Source organism: Acinonyx jubatus, chromosome E1 (assembly GCF_027475565.1).
Source record: "Acinonyx jubatus isolate Ajub_Pintada_27869175 chromosome E1, VMU_Ajub_asm_v1.0, whole genome shotgun sequence".
Lineage (NCBI taxonomy): Eukaryota > Metazoa > Chordata > Mammalia > Carnivora > Felidae > Acinonyx > Acinonyx jubatus.
This window is the reverse complement of record NC_069397.1, coordinates 20101031-20118205: the sequence shown is the minus strand read 5'-3', so window position 1 is coordinate 20118205 and position 17175 is coordinate 20101031. Positions and strand designations below refer to the sequence as shown.

Sequence of the window (17175 nt, the reverse complement as noted above, 5' to 3'; positions counted from 1 at the left end):
GAGAATGTCCTTTAGAGAGAAGGAAAGTGATTCCAGACGGTAATATGGGGCATACACCAAGGAATGAAGAGTAAGGGGAATGGTGGCCACATGTGTAAATAATATTTTTCTTATTATTTAAATTTAGGGGGCACCTGGGTGACTTAGTTGAGCGTCTGACTTCAGCTTAGGTTGTGATCTCACAGTTCGTGAGTCTGAGCCCCACATCGGGCTCTCTGCTGTCAGCACAGAGCCCACTTTGGATCCTCTGTCCCCCTCTCTCTCTGCCCCTACCCCGCTTTTTCTCTCTCTCTCTCTTTCTCTCAAAATAAATAAATAAACTTTCAATCAATCAATCATTCGATCTCCTGAAAAGACAATTGCATACCAATGCTCATAGCATTCTTCACAGTAGTTAAGGTAGAAACCACCCAAATGTCCACGGACAGATGAATAAAGAATACATGTATCCACACGATGGAATACTGTTCAGCCATAAAAAGGAATGAAATACATGCTACAGGGTGGATGACCTTGAAGATATTATCTGAGTGAATAAGACACAAAAAGACAAAGATTGTATTACACTTATGTGAAGTAATAGATTAGTTGCATTAATAGAGAAAGTAGAATAGTGGTGGCCCCGGGCTGGGGTATTCAAATATTCTGAGGAAGAAGAGATCACCTCAATATGATACAGACTTTTTAACAAAATAGACAGTAACTTTTTTTAAACTCCGAATGAAATAAACATCACCAAGGAAAGCTTGTTGACAGTATGTTGGAGTCTAATTCTGAACTCATAGATCTGGAAACTCTTTTAGACGTAGACCTGGAGTTGATCAAACAATCAAGAAATGGCTTTTGCTGACCAGAATCAGACACAAAACCATATATAAGCCACAATGTCCATTGGTGAATTTCACAACAGAATGTATCATTTTATTGAATTCTCATATCTACTATCTAGGGTACTCCCTTTCTAGTATCAAGCTATATGAGAAGTTAGTAATCAGAACAGTTGACCAAAGAGCATTGAATGGTTGTAAGAATTATGTCATCTACTACGGAAAAACCTGATGTCTGATTCTGTCGTTCCAGTGATGACAGTTTGATGTCTGACAGCATGTCTCTACCTGGATCCTGCTGGATAAAAGCTGAAAAATTCTTAGTCATGCTCCTGTGTTTCTAAATTCAGTGGAAAATAATATTTCTTCACACTATGCCTTAAATAATTTAATTTTTTTTTATTTGAGTATAGTTGACATGCAGTGTTACATCAATTTCAGGTATAACATAGTGATTCAACAACTGTCTACATTGTGCTATGCTCACTAGCTATCATAGGTCACCAAACCACACTATTACAATATCATTGACTGTATTATCTATGCTGTCCCTTGTATTTCCATGACTTTTTCATTCCATAACTGGAAGCCTGTTTCTCCTACACCCCTTTATGCAAATGCCCATCCCTCTTAACCCCCCTACCCTCTGGCCACCATGAGTTCGAGTTTGTTCTCTGTATTTATAGGTCTGACTCTGCTTTTTGTTTATTCGTTTTTTATTTTTATATTTTTTAATATTTTTAATGTTTATTTTTGAGAGAGAATGATAGAGTGTGAGCAGAGGAGGGGCAGAGAGAGAGAGGGATACACAGAATCCAAAGCAGGCTCCAGGCTCTGAGCTGTCAGCACAGAGCCCAACGTGAGGCTCAAACCCACAAACTGTAAGATCATGACCTGAGCCAAAGTCGAAAGCTTAACCAACTGAGCCACCCAGGCGCACCATTTGTTTTCTTTATTAGGTTCCACATATGAGTGAAATCATATGGTATTTGTCTTTGTCTGTCTGACTTATTTCACTTCACATAATACTCTCTAGGTTCATCCATGTTGTTGTAAATGGCAAGGTCTCATTTGTTTTTATGGCTGTGTGATATTCTATGATAGATATCTCACATCTTCCTTATTTGTATAATACTGCAGTAAACATAGGGGTGCAAATATCATTTTGATTAGTGTTCTCATTTTCTTTGGGTGAATAACCAGTAGCAGAATTATTGGATCATATGGTATTTCTATTTTTAATTTTGTGAGGAATCTCCAGAGTTTTCCACAGTGGCTGTACCAATTTACATTCCTACCAGCAATGCATGAGGGTTCCTTTTTCTCCAGATCCTCACCAACACTTGTTATTTTTTGTCTTTGATTCTGACCATTCTGACAAGGTGTAAGGTAATATCTCATTGTGGTTTTGATTTGTATTTCCCTGACAATGAGTGATGTTGAGCATTTTTCACGTGCCTGTTGACCATCTGCGTACATTTGGGAAAATGTTTGGGTCCTCTGTCCATTTTTTAATCATATTGTTTGGTTTGCTGGTGTTGAGTTTAGATAATGCCTTTTTTAGAAACTTATCAATCCCAAGGACATGCCAAAGTAAACTTGGTATGATTTCAGTAAAGCCCTTTCCTTTCTGCTTTGAGTCTTTCTGAAACGACCACTTTCCATTAACTACAGTTATAAAATGTCCTTAAAGGTGGGAGATGTCTGCAATAGCTGCCTTCACCAATAATGTGTTTTCTGTTGGTCTAACTCTCCAGGGGAACTTTATCTCTGGCCCCCTGTGGTGGTGACTAAAACTATAAATAGATTCTTTGGTTGAGGATTGCAGCATGGGGAATAGAAAGAAATAAGATGAGATCTCACCCAGTAGTGAGTCTGTGAGCCAATTTTTCTATTACTTTATGAATTTAAGAGAAAGGAAAACAGTGTTCCTATGCCATAATTATTTTAATTAACTTTGAATTTATAAATTTATATATACATGTTAAAATTTTCTCTCTGCCACTTAGATTCAGCTGAGTTACGCAACATAAAGCTCTTTCCTTGGTACATGATGTCCTTGCCACTCACTTGCTCTGTTTTAAGGATGATTTGAGTTGTTAAAACCCAAGGTAGAGATTTATGACCTGTTCTCCTTAGAAATTCCATTTTTATGTAAAAATGACTGTAATATTTCTAAACAGCACTTCAATAACATTTCTGCTTTGAGGTTTTTGTCTTCTGATTTCCAGGTTAACTCATGGACCCATCACAGAAGGAAAGTCCTCTCCACTTTACCAGTGTGCTGTGTTGTTGTTGACTCTTGTGTGAACTCATGAAATTATGCAACAAGCTTTTCTTTTTCTCATGTTCTTGTGCAACGCACATGTATTTCCTCATGAGATTTTGCCCAAGAGGAGGGACTGCTTTTACTTATTATTCAGGATCCACTGTAGATGCTCTGTAGTCTCCATACTCTAAGATGGATACAAATTATGAGTGGATTAGTGTTCTCCAACATGAGTTTCACAGGCCAGTGTTGTGTTGAATGTATATTAATTTGTCTTTAAACAGGATTCCTTGTATCATAATTGGGAAATGCTGGGTTCAGCAGTTAAATATACTCTTTTAAGGGCAGAATTCTCAGAACCTTTAATATGTTCACGGGTTACGAGTATCCCTGGGGAGGCCATGGTTTGCAGCGTTCCTCAAACCTACCTGACTTGGAACCCTTTCTTTCACGAAGCCTCATCTGAGGCTGGTGTTGTGTAGAACCACTTAGAAAAAATGCTGACACAGAAGCTCCACAGTCACCTTGTTTCAAGTCTTGTGACAAGGGCCACCTCCCTTTCATGGCAAAAACCATTGCTGTGTGAAGTAAATAATTACTACCAAGAGTAGTAATTGCCACTTGGACTCTAGTTTCCTCTTAATTACAGATACCATCTTTCGTCAAGTCGAAGGCTGAAAAATATGCTTTGGTTCGAAAAGAAATGTTTAGCAAATTGACTGATTTCTAAAACTATGAGGCAGAAGGGAGGAGACCATAAAATTCAAAAACCTAAATTTGAGTTTGCTGTTTCCTACCCTGCTGTGTCCCGTCTTACCTGTCCTAATTTAGTTAGCTGTGGATCCTGCCAAAGGTAACGGTGTGTTCAAATTTATCTCTGACTGCTTCACTTGCATCTTAAAAATGTGGTCTTGGGAGCAGGGATGGAGAATATATAATCACAAGTGTGGCTTCCCCTTTACCTTGAGGGGAGGGGGGAGGCGTTTAGTGTTCTTCATTGTTTTGTTTTGTTTTGCTTTGCTTTTCCTTCTGAGGAACTTTTTCCACTGAGGAACATGACATTATAGTGGTTCCGAAATTTTTTGTGCTCAGTTTTGATTTAACTATTCCCCAAATCTAAGATTGAAGCATCCCAATTAGCATATAGATCATTCCTTGTTTATGAAATGTTCTGAGGTTAATTCTACCTGTTAGGGAAAGATTTACCTACAAACATGGGCATACTCTGACTCTCTCTGGCACTCTACAGAATCACACAGACATGTACATTTTCTCCCTATCCCATTATCTAGATTTATTTTCTTTTATGTGAAATTATTTTCACGTGTTAATTTCTTATCTATCTCAACTACTAGACTCAGATTCTTATTATAACCAAGGGCTTCATGTCGTTCCTTTGTATATCATCAGCAGCTTATAGAGTGCTTAAAAATGCACATGGCAGGGCGCCTGGGTGGCTTAATAGGTTAAGCATCTGACTTTGGCTCAGGTCATGATCTCACAGTTCGTGAGTTCAGGCCCCACGTCAGGCTCTGTGCTGACAACTCAGAGCCTGGAGCCTGCTTCGGATTCTGTGTCTCCCTCGCTCTCTGCCCCTCCCCCACTCACACTCTCTCTCTGTCTCTCAAAAATAAATAAATGTTTAAAAAAAATGTACATTGAGGGGCGCCTGGGTGGCTCAGTCAGTTAAGCGTCTGACTTCAGCTCAGATCATGATTTCACAGTCTGTGAGTTTGAGCCCCGCGTTGGGCTCTGTGCTGACAGCTCAGAGCCTGGAGCCTGCTTCAGATTCTGTGCCTCCCTCTCTCTCTGCCCCTCCCCTGCTCATACTCTGTCTCTCTCTGTCTCAAAAATAAATAAAAACATTTAAAAAAATATTTTTAATGTACGTTGCAATTTTGGGAAAAAATTATCAAATTATTTAATTTAAGGAAATGCTTACCAGTATAATTTTTTTTCTAATTAATAAGAATCATGTGTTGGATTTTAAATGTAGGAAAAAATGGGGCACCTGGGTGGCTCAGTCGTTTTAAGTGTCCAAAATCAGCTCAGGTCATGATCTTGCAATCCATGAGTTCGAGCCCCGTATTGGGCTCTGTGCTGACAGCTCTGAGCCTGGGGCCTGCTTCGGATTCTGTATTTCCCTCTCTTTCTGCCCGCCCCCAACTCAGCTCTGTCTCTATCTCTCAAAAATGAATAAATATTGAAATAAATAAATACAATCTTCTTAAAATGTAGGAAAAATTAATTCAGTATCATTTTTAGCTGTCCGATTGATTATAGAAAGACCCTTTTCTCCATGAAAGTGTGAGTCTATTTTTAAGGGTAGCTACGACCAAGTAATACGGAGTTGCAAGTACAGACACAAATGTTTCTCCTAGATCCACCCGGGACGGTTCCCGGGGCCGGTCAGCATTCTGTGCAGAGTATTGTAGTGATGGCTGCTGCTGAGGATCCTGCCCTCCAGAGACATAGACTCTGAAGGAAAAGAGTAACTCATGGGACAGACACTTCATGAGATAAAAGAAAATGTGCAAATAAATCTCAACAGTTCCAACCAGAAGAAGAAAATAATTCCAGATGAGCAATCCATGCGCTTCTACAGTGCATGCTATGTTAGGGAGCTTTCTATTAAAAAGATAGCTTAACTGATAGTCTTCCAGCCTCAGAAACAAGAAGGCCAGAATCCACAGTTCCTCTTTCTTCAGTGCAGAAATGGTTTTCCAAGACCAAACCAGGCAACGGGGACTTCAGCTGTTGAGCAAACGTGCTTTCATTTGCCACTGGGGAAATCTGTTTCGCACATTACGCAACCTCCCCAGTGTGCTGCTGTATTTTCTAGTCTGACAGTTCTTATCACCAACACTGACTGGCTCACGTGGGGAAGAATGCCTCTTGAAATTATCTTGTGGGGTTAAAAGTGCTCTCAAAACCAACAGATGAGTAAATGCTACGAGTCTCCCACTTTGGTACTGGGTGCTGCAAGGTGTAAGAAAAAAGCCACCATGTGACAGTGACCCTCAAGGAGCTTCCGGTCTGGCTGGAAGACAGAATTACTGTCTGTGAAATAATAAAGCGGTAAATAAGAATCAGCCCTGGATATTTGAGATGCTACACTGTTTTGCTTCTGTAGTTGTGTTGAGGTATACAGTTCAGTGAGTTTTGGCTGGTGCGTACACCCATGTAAATCACAGCCCTGTCCCAATATAAAACATTTCCATCACCCTGAAAAGCCCTCTCATGCCCCTTCTGAGCCAAGCCCTACCACCACCAAAGGCAACCACTCTTCTGAGTACTTTTACCATAAAATATTCTGCTGTTTCTTGACCTTCATTTAAAAAAAAAAAAAAAGATTTTTACTTTGTTTTGAAGTAAATTTGTAAGTTGTATTTATAACTGTTTTGCTAACTTATTTTTGGCTACTTTACAAGGGAAGCAGCTTTTTTATATACTTCCAATTTTAAGATAATCTGAGTAATCTCTTATACTGGCTGAATTACTTAAATCTAGATTAGTGAGGTTATAATCAGATTATCACAAGTTTCGTGAGTGAAATCAATCTCCTGTGACAAACATAGCTTCAACTATAAGTTTAAAAACACAGTGTTATAGGGGCGCCTGACTGGCTCAGTCGGTTGAGCGTCTGACTTCAGCTCAGGTCATGATGTCACGATTCGTGAGTTTGAGCCCCCATGTCAAGCTCTGTGCTGACAGCTCAGAGCCTGGAGCCTGCTTAGATTCTGTGTCTCCCTCTCTCTCTGCCCCTCCCCCACTTGTGCTCTGTCTCTCTCCCTCTCAAAAATAAATAAACATTAAAAAATATTTAAAACAACAACAACAAAGAGGGGCACCTGGGTGGCTCAGTCGGTTGATTCTCTGACTTCAGCTTAGGTCACAATCCCCTGGTTCATGGGTTCGAGCCCTGTGTCGGGCTCTGGGCTGACAGCTCAGAGCCTGGAGCCTGCTTCAGATTCTGTGTCCCCTCTTTCTCTGCCCCTTCCCCTGCTTGTGCTCTGTCTCCCCAAAAAATGAATAAACGTTAAAAATAAAAAAAAAAAAAAAAAAAAACAGTGTTCTAAGGGGCGCCTGGGTGACTCAGTCGCTTAATCATCCAACTCTTGATCTCAGTTCAAGTCATGATCTCATGGTCATGAGTTCAAGCCCCGAATCAGTCTCTGTGCTGACAGCATGGAGCCTGCTTGGGGTTCTCTCTCTGCCCCTTCCCTGCCCACACTTGCTCTCTCTCTCTCAAAATAAATAAATAAACTGTAAAAAAATAAACAAAAACACAGTGTTCTGCACAACTATTTTAACAAGTATATTTTTTTCATAACAAGCATCCATGGTCTAGAAATTACAAGTGTCTTTGAAATTATTAAAACTTTACAATTATTAAATGAAAACTTTTGCCCTTTTAGTAGAGAAGTGTAGATAGTAACTAAATTTCACAATAAGAAGATAGAGACTAAGGCTAGATTTAACTTTATTGTCTTGGAATTTATAAGCATCAGCAAACCTTCCTTTCTTTCTTTCAGAAAAAAGGGTTTGGGACAGGATCTGGTGTTTTACGTGAGCAAAAACGCTTTGGCCAATAGCTCGTTGTATTCTCAAGTATCCTGCTTTATTAGAAAAACCCTGTGCCTTTAGTTGCGATGTTAATTTTTGGTTTCACTCTTAACTCTACATGCATCCTATATATTCATTCTACAACTGTGTGATAGAAGTTCCAAGGAAAGAGTGATCATTTTTTACTTCAGGAATTTTAGAGGCTTTGTAACGGAATGAGAACTTGAGCAATATCTTAAAATATATATAGAAAAAAAAGGGGAGAGTGGAAAATCACAAACATTTAAGAGAGAGAATAACATGAAGAAACCTGTCAGGAGCAGAGCCCTTCCAGAAATAAAGTTTAAAAAGGAGAACGGGGGGGTGTCTGTCTGGCTCAGTCGGTAGAGCGTGTGACTCTTTTGGTTTCAGGGTTGTGAGTTTGAGCCCCACGTGGGGTGTAGAGACTCCCCAAAAATAAGAAGAATACTAAAATCTTTAAGATAAAAAAAATAAATAAAAAGAAAAGTGGCAGATAGAAAAACTCTTAGGGCTCCTGGGTGGCTCAGTTGGTTGAGCGTCCAACATCAGCTCATGTCATGATCTCACAGTTCATGGGTCTGAGCCTTGCCTCTGTGATGACAGCTCAGAGCCTGGAGCCTGCTTCGGATTTTGCATCTCCTTCTCTTTCTCTCTCTGCCCTTCCCCCACTCACACTCTGTCTCTGTCTCCCTCTCTCTCTCTCAAAAATAAACATTAAAAAAAATTTTTTTGAAACAAGGAAAAACTCTTGAAAGTCAGGTAAAGGAATCAATCTGAGTGTCAGGAGACCTTGGAGACTCTAGTCTTTGTATTCAAAGCAGGAATCCCCCTACCACATCCACATCAGGCATTCACTTTGATTCTGCTTGAATCCTTTCCTTGTGGGGCATTTACTGCCCTTCCACATGGCCCACTCTTGTTACGGACGGCAGTAATTATGAGGCATTTGTACCATTGCCTGTGGAAGGCACTGTCCATTTTTGAACATGTAGATTTAGTGACATACTCGTTATACTTAAGGACATTTCATCTAAAATACACCTATCCATTGCATTAGGAAAAGGGCAGAATGCATTGTTTCAAATAGGGGTTATGTTTTTTATAGCTTTATTGAGATATAATTCACATACCATACTGTTCACCATTTTAAAGTATACAATTCATTGGCTTTTTACTGTGTTCACAGAGTTGTATTTCCATTACCACAGTTTTCATAACTCCTTAGCTGTCAGCCCTGCAAACTTTCCATCTCCCCCAGCTGAGGCAACCAATGATCTACTTTCTGTTTCTACAGATTTGCTTATTCTGGACATTACATATAAATGGGATCACACAATATGTGGTCTTCTGTTACTGGCTTCCTTTACTTAGCATAATCTTTTTAAGGTTCATCCATGTTACAGCGTGTATCAATACTTACTTCTTTTTACTGACACGTTATATTCCATTGTGGGGATATATCATATTTTATTATCCGTTCATCAGTTGATGGACATTTAAGTTGTTTCTTCTTTTTCACTGTCATGATTACTGCTGCTGTGCACATTCATGCACAAGTTTTTGTGTGGCTATGTTTTCAATTCCCTTGTGTATATACCTAGGAGTAGAATTTCTGGGTCATATGCTAACTCTATATTTAACTATTTGAGGAACTGCTGGACTGTTTTCCAAAGCAACTGCATCATTTTACATTCCCACCAGAAGTGATGAAGGTTCCAGTTCTCCACATCCTGGCCAATATTTGTTATTACCTGTCTTTTTTATTATTGTCATTCTAGTGGGTGTGAAGGTGGTATCTCATCATGGTTCTGATTGACATTTCTCTGGCGGCTAATGATGTCACGCATCTTTTCCTGTGCTTCTTGGCCACTTGTCTGTCTTCTCTGGAGAAATGTCTGTTCCAATCCTTTACCCGGTTTTTTGTCTTTGTATTATTGAGTTACATATTCTAAGTTCAATATACGTTCTGTTCCTTTAGAGATACAAGCCCCTTATCAGAAATGTGATTTGCAAAACATTTTCTCCTATCCTCTGGGTCGTCTTTTCATTTTTTTAATAGTGTCCGGGTCACATGTTTTTAGTCCCATAATTCTTCCGGGTTTTTCTTATTTTCCCTGTTAAACTGTAAAATTGTGAAATTTAAATTGTAAAATTCTACAAACCCGGAAACCACTACTCCTTCTAGATCTCTGTTCATCCAGGAGAACGGGCCTTGCATGGTACACATCTGTTCAAGAATGTGTCTCCACCACCAGCCACTGCTGCCCCTAGAGGTTTTCCTGCAGATAATTTGATTTCATTCTGGGTGAGATATTATACTTTATTGGTTTGTTTTCTTACAGGTGAATCGATTTAGTAAGGTGGAAGACCGAGCAATTTTTGTCACTGACCGTCACCTATATAAGATGGACCCCACTAAACAGTACAAGGTGATGAAGACAATTCCACTCTATAATGTAAGTGTTTTCTGCTCCTTTCTGAATAAGGGATTCTTAACCTGGTATTCCTGGACCCCAAGTGGGTCAGTAATTGATCACTACAACCTTTGGGGCTTTAGGGAGCCCATGAATTCCTGAAATTGTATGCCAATCTTATGTTTTGTACAAATGCACAATTTTCCATAAGAAGGATCCAAGAGTGCCTGGCTGGAGCGTGTGACTTTTGATCTTGGGTTCATGAGTTCAAGCCCCACGTTGGGTGTGGAGCCTATTTAAAAAAAAAAAAAGAAGAAGAAAAAGAAGGATCTGAAGTTACCAATAAATTAATGAAGCATTTTAAAAAGCCAAGTGTAAGCGTTCTGCATTCTGTGTGATCTTTCTGTATTCCTAATCTTACGTACTGCCTAAATGTTGTGACACATAATGTATTTTTTATATATTTTGAAGAAGTTTGTTTTTATAGGGAAATAGAATCAGGTAGAAAAACAGTAGAGAATTACTTTATGAAAACATTACCTCTCTTTCAGAGGTAAAATGTGTGCTGTTCCCAAAAGTTCTTTTCACCAATATATTTTCCCTCTGATCTAAACTCACTCAGCTGTTCTCCATGGGGTTTTCAAGTTCTATAATCATTTCTCATTTGAAATATGAAATTTGGTGGATATCTCCCCGAATCTCAATATAAGATGTTTTTTTTTTTAATTTTTCTCCTGCTGTATGTGGTCTGCTTTACAAGTGACTGTTGGTTCTGATTCTTCAGAAGGATCCTCCTGACTACCAGATCCTTTTGAGAGTCATGTGGTTTTTGTCTGTCTGCTAGTTCCTAAGGAGAGAGGTCTGTGTTTGTCCAATAATAGAATCCATGAAGAGTATTATTTAAAGATTATTTTAAATCCTTTTGGTATCTGCAAAAGGGAATAGGAAACATACTATTTTGTAGTTTTATGTTGTTAAATCAAGAGTCCTGTTGGTTGTGAGGGACCACAGAAGGGAAACTATTCCTGGGTTTGCTAAATGATCTGGGACGTCACTGCAGGGTTGATTATGGGGTTGCAATTTGTGTCCATTACACTCCCTGCCCCCAACCCAATACACACACATGCATCTTTCTCCCTTTCAATAAAAAGGCTAATGGATTGCAGCTAAGAAGAAAATAATATTCTAGGACATTCTTGATTTCATATTGTCTTCTTAGCAAGCGCTTGTAATCTCATGTATCAATCACAGTTTAAGCCTAATAACTGCAGTCTTAGAGTAGGAGACGAAGGAGGATATGGGAGAAAATCAGATTTTGTCAAAGTCAAATGAAGTGTGGAAAGAAACAAAAAAATAAATTGTGGCCTGTGTTTTATTTCTTTACTTTCTATTAAAGGGAGATCAATCAGAGCACTTGATACAAGTTCAATAAATAGCTACGCAACTCTTTGAACCGAAGTTATTTTGCCAAACTGCCGTCCTTTTTCATGGTGACTTGTGTGTCACTGTTCCCCTTCATCATCAGCATCGTTGTCAATGTTGTAAACAATATATAATATAAAAACTAACGGCGTTTAACAATTGCAGTAAAGGTAAAACAATGTCAGTAGAATGGGTGCACACTGTCACGGATGTTATCAGTCCTCTGCCTGTATCCCACTGCACCCCCTGATCATTTCTGGGCACACCTTCCTGACTCCAACAGTCAATGTCCTTGTCAAAAGTCCCCCATCAGGCTGTCAGAACCCCCTTTGCCTGCAGCTCACGGTGGTAGCTGGTTTAACAAGGCCCTGTTGGCTGCCTTTCTCTCCCTGAACCATCTCCCCACTCCCTTGCCAGCGTCCCTGCCCCTCCCAATCACTTCTGTATGTTTACCAGCCTTTGTCTCGGGGTTTGCCTTGGGAAGAACTAACTTTGGAGTAGCGGCTGCGTCTTAGAGGGCGCCAGGTTGAAGGGGACAGAGGACTTCCAACTGAATCTATAAAAATGTTCTTTCAGTCTGAAACAGTTATGGCAAACTATTAAGTGTTGATCGTGAAAACATGAGTCTTTGTGGCTTTTTTCTTTAAACTTTCTGTATGATCAGAATATTTTGAAATTAAACAGAGTTTAAGACAAGGAACCTTTAAACAATGATAAGAGTAGTGAAGAAACTGGGAAGGGAAGGAAGAAGATGATCTCAGTTTTAACCATGTTGTGTTTCAAGGCAGTGGTGAAACCTGGAAGGTATACATTCCACAGATAATTGGAAATCCAATATAGAGGAGGAAAGAATTCAGCACTCAAGATAAAAATTCAAGAGTGGATCCATGTATAATTGGAGGCTGAAATTATGAGTCTAGAGAGAGAAAGGGAGCAGGTGACTCGAGAACATTCACAGCTAAATGGTCAGCAAAGAATTGCTGAAGGAAATGGAGTAGAAGGAAATTTCTCAATGGGCTTCCATTTGCTCACCTCTCTTTTAATACATTGAAAGAGCTCTAGTTTCCCTTCAGTACCATCGGTTATGAGTTATTCTAAGAAAGATAAGAACTATAGGAACACTTTCAGAATCCAGTTGGAAAGTTCTCAGAAGTCAGAGTAATCGCTAAGAACAGATAGCTGAGGGGCCCACACCCTTCTCATTCTCTTGCCTCTCATTTCTTTTTCATAGGCTCCTTTCCTGTCTCAGTTAAGCTTTTCTGTCCCCAAGAAACAGATTGGGACCATATACTGTCTTGAGTAATGTTTTTAATGAGGATACACATGATAGTCAGGGAGAAGAATCTGGCGAAAGCTAAGGAAATGCTACCATTCGGTGTTGAAAGAAGCTCTAAGGGGCTGTGTTATCCTGTAGCCCCCTGAGCAGCACGAGTGCTGGGAGAGTCTGCGTTCCTGCCATCCTCTCAGGCTCTACTTCTCTCTGTGTGTCTTCTTACTAACAGTCGCCGTCCTTGCCAGATGGCATGGGCCAGCACTAGGCTTAGATCTAAATCAGCCAACCCAACAAACCATCCGAGTGTCATCCTGCAGTAACATATTGCACACAGGCTCCAGATGAGGCCTCCCCATAGCAACCAATTCCATATGATCCACATTGCTACCGTAGTTCCTTGTTAAGCACTTGTTAATCCATGCATCGTCTTCCCTGACTTTTCCTGGGATAGCATGGATAATTACTACAGTTCATTTGGGGCATAATTGATCCCTTCCCCCTACAATCTTTGACTGCTGACCTTAGGCCGATGTCATCTTTGGGCCCTGGTCACAGAGCATGCTGGGGTGGGTCAATAGGAGAGAAGTGCTTCAAACAGGCAGCTTCCTCAGGCACCCTTGGACTCCTCCCACCTACACCTGTTCCAATCTCCTGGATCCCAGTCTTCGTCAAACAAAAACTAAATCATGCTCATGGATGCCCATTGCGGTAAGAGTTTAGGTGATGCTGTAGTTTGGCTATGTGTCTAATCAGTTTCTAAATCTGGTCTTCATCAGTGCTTTTTAGCAGAATGTGTTTCCTTAACTGCTTCCAGCCCACAATATGGGACCAATATTTGTTGCTTTCCTAATGCACCGTAAAAAGTACTCAACCAATTTACTATCTCCGCATCTCCTAACCCATTGACCTTGTATAAAGCAGTAGCACCTAAATGCCCCAGGCACTTAACTCTAATGGGCACATGCAGCAGCTCCCAGGGGCTCCCCAGAGATCGGTTAAATGACTGCTTTATCCCTCCAAACCACAGCTTTACATGCTGGGTGGAGAGATCCTATTACTTGTTGACAAGCTTGCAGCAACCAGGTGCACATCCCGTCTGCGAGGTGTTTCTTGTAGCATCCTGGTGCCTCATTTCTTTCTGCTCGATCTTGAGGCATAATGAACAGAGACTTAAGGAGACTCAAGAAATGGGGAGTTACACCTCAGTTAGAATGCCAGTGTAGGAATTATCTTCATTTGGGGTTTTAGAGAGCTGTAGACCAGATTGTCTTGTTACAGCCTCAATAACTAAACTCTTCATTCAACAAGTGATTGCCGAATACTCATTATGTGCCAGACATATAGGTATTGTGGCACAGAAGTGTCAAAATAGTCAAAATCTCTGCCCTTACAGAATTTACATTGCAGTGGGGAGGGGAGGCAGCAGACTCTACTTACATGTATATATTTGTGCATATATGTATATGTATGCATGCATATATATACATACATATACACATCATATAATCCATTAGAAGGGATAAAGGAAGAAATAGAATAGGGAAGGAAGATAGAGGATATGAGGGGTGTTATAACTTCAAATAGAGTGATCAGGCCTCACCGAGAAGTTGACATTTAAGCAGAGACTCATAGGAGCTAAAGAATGAGCCATATGCTTACTTGGAGGAAAAGTATTTAGGGTACAAGGAACAGCAAAGACACAGAGACGTGAGCAGGGAGGAAAGAGCGAGCCTACGGGGGGGCTGGAAATGTTTTGCGCCTGGTAGCAGTTACTCTTCTGTATATGTTTGTTAAAATTCACCAGGCTGTTTCTTTGAGATTTGTACTTTCTGCTGAGTGTAAGCTATATACCTCGATAAAGGGGGAGGCAAAAGAGAAAAGAAAGCTATCTATGAAAGAGGATAAGGGAGGGGGTGTGTCAAAGAGAAAAGTGAAGTAAATGAAGCAAATGATAATTCAAGCCCAGGGGGAGTTCTGACCCACTCAACAGCCAATGGTGTGTGGACCATTATCGCACAGCATGTGAAACACGTGACAGTCATGTTTGCTTTCTCCTCTGTCTAAACAAGGGTACATCCCCACTCCCCTCCACCCAGAGACGCAGCCCTCAGCTGTTCCTCAGAGGAGAGGGGAAGACACTAACTAAACGAGGGTGGACGCCTGATATAAGGGAAGCCAGTTGTAGGCTGCCAGTGACCCAGTCCTGGGGCCAAGAGCTCCTCACTGTACCTCTTACGTTCCCTCCGTGTTCCTAACATTGATCAGATGTGCTTTTTTCTCATTGTTTCCCAGATCAGTTTTGCTGGAGACCTATTTTATTGATTTCATTACCTTTTCATTGACCTCTGCTCTTGTTTTTTTTTTCTTCTCCATTCTCTAGATTTACTCTGTTGGTTCCTTTTCTAGCTTTTTGAGTTGAGGGGTTAACTGCTTTCATTTTTATTGATTGATTGATTGATTTACATCCAAGTTAGTTAGCATATAGTGCAATAATGATTTCAGGAATAGGTTCCAGTGATTCATCCCCTATGTGTAACACCCAGTGCTCATCCCAACAAGTGTCTTCCTTAATGCCCCTTATCCATTTAGCGCATTCCCCCACCCACAGCCCCTCCAGCAACCCTCAGTTTGTTCTCTGTATTTAAGAGTCTCTTATGTTTTGTCCCCTCCTTGTTTTTATATTATTTTTGCTTCCCTTCTCCTATGTTCATCTGTTTTGTATCTTAAAGTCCTCATATGAGTGAAATCATATGATATTTGTCTTTCTCTGACTAATTTCGCTTAGCATATTACCCTCTAGTTCTATCCACGTAGTTGCAAATGGCAAGATTTCATTCTTTTTGATTGCTACATAATACTCCATTGTATATATGTACCACATCTCCTTTATCCCTTCATCCGTCAGTGGACATTTGGGGTCTTTCCATACTTTGGGTATTGTCAGTAGAACTGCTATAAACATTGGGGTGGATGTGCCCCTTTGAAGCAGCATACCTGTATCCCTTGGATAAATACCTAGTAGTGCAATTGCTAGGTCATAAGGTAATTCTATTTTTAATTTTTTGAGAACCTCCATACTGTTTTCCAGAGTTGCTGCACCAGTTTGCATTCCCACCAGCAGTGCAAAAGAGATCCTCTTTCTCCGCATCCTCACCAACATCTGTTGTTGCCTGAGTTGCTAATGTTAGCCATTCTGACAGGTGTGAGGTGGTATCTCATTGTGGTTTTGATTGCTATTTCCCTGATGATGAATGACGTCGAGTGTTTTTTCATGTGTCTGTTAGTCATCTGGATGTCTTCTTTAGAGAAGTGTCTATTCATGTCTTTTGCCCATTTCTTCACTGGATTATTTGTTTTTTGGGTTGAGTTTGACAAGTTCTTTATAGATTTTGGAGATTAACCCTTTATCTGATATGCCATTTGTAAATATCTTCACCCATTCCGTCAGTTGCCTTTTAGTTTTGCTGATTGTTTTCTTCTCCGTGCAGAAGCTTTTTATTTTGATGAGGTCCCAATAGTTCATTTTTGCTTTTGTTTCCCTTGCCTTCGGAGACGTGTTGAGTAAGAAGTCGCTGCTGCCAAGATCAAAGAGGCTTTTGCCTGCTTTCTCCTCAAGGATTTTGATGGCTTTCTGTCTTTCATCCATTTGGAGTTTATTTTTGTGTGTGATGTAAGAAAGCAGTCCAGGTTCATTCTTCTGCATGTCGCTGTCCAGTTTTCCCAGCACCATTTGCTAAAAAGACTGTATTCCATTGGATATTCTTTCCTGCTTTGTCAAAGATTAGTTGGCCATACGTTTGTGGGTCCATTTCTGGGTTCTCTGTTCTGTTCCACTGATCTGAGTGTCTGTTTTTGTGCCAGCACCATACTGTCTTGATGATTACGGCTTTGTAATACAGCTTGAAATCCAGGATTGTAATGCCTTCAGCTTTGGTTTTCTTTTGCAGGATTGCTTTGGCTATTCGAGGTCTTTTCTGCTTCCATACAAATTTTAGGATTGTTTGTTCCTAGCTCTATGAAGAATGCTGATGTTATTTTGATAGGGATGCTTTTGTTTTTAAATTTTAGTTTTTAAAAATGCATTTAAAACTGTAAATTTGTGTTTATGAATGACCTTGAGCTGAACTTCACATGTTCTAATATGTGGTATTATCCTTGTTGTTCCATTTCAATTATTTTGTCATTTCCATTGTGAGTTCTTCTTTAAGCCATGGGCTGTTTAGTGGTATATTTTCCAATATTTTGTATATGATAATTCGTAGTACATGTGTGTATGTGTTTTCTATAGGGAGGAAGTTCACAAATTTCAAATTCATTTATTGTGAAACAATCTGTTTTGTATACATTTTATGTATACAAAAAATTAATTTAAAAAATTAAAAA

At 39.9% G+C, this 17175-nt stretch overlaps 1 protein-coding gene across 3 annotated transcripts in view; it reads left to right on the top strand.

The window, feature by feature from the left end:
- The window catches only part of MYO1D (myosin ID), a 363813-nt gene that overhangs the window by 213112 nt on the left and 133526 nt on the right, over positions 1-17175 (top strand). For all 3 annotated transcript variants that reach the window (XM_053211546.1, XM_027034402.2, XM_015083443.3), the window contains exon 20: positions 10026-10139. In XM_053211546.1, the coding sequence (XP_053067521.1) occupies positions 10026-10139 (114 nt within the window). The remainder of the gene's footprint in view (positions 1-10025; positions 10140-17175) is intronic.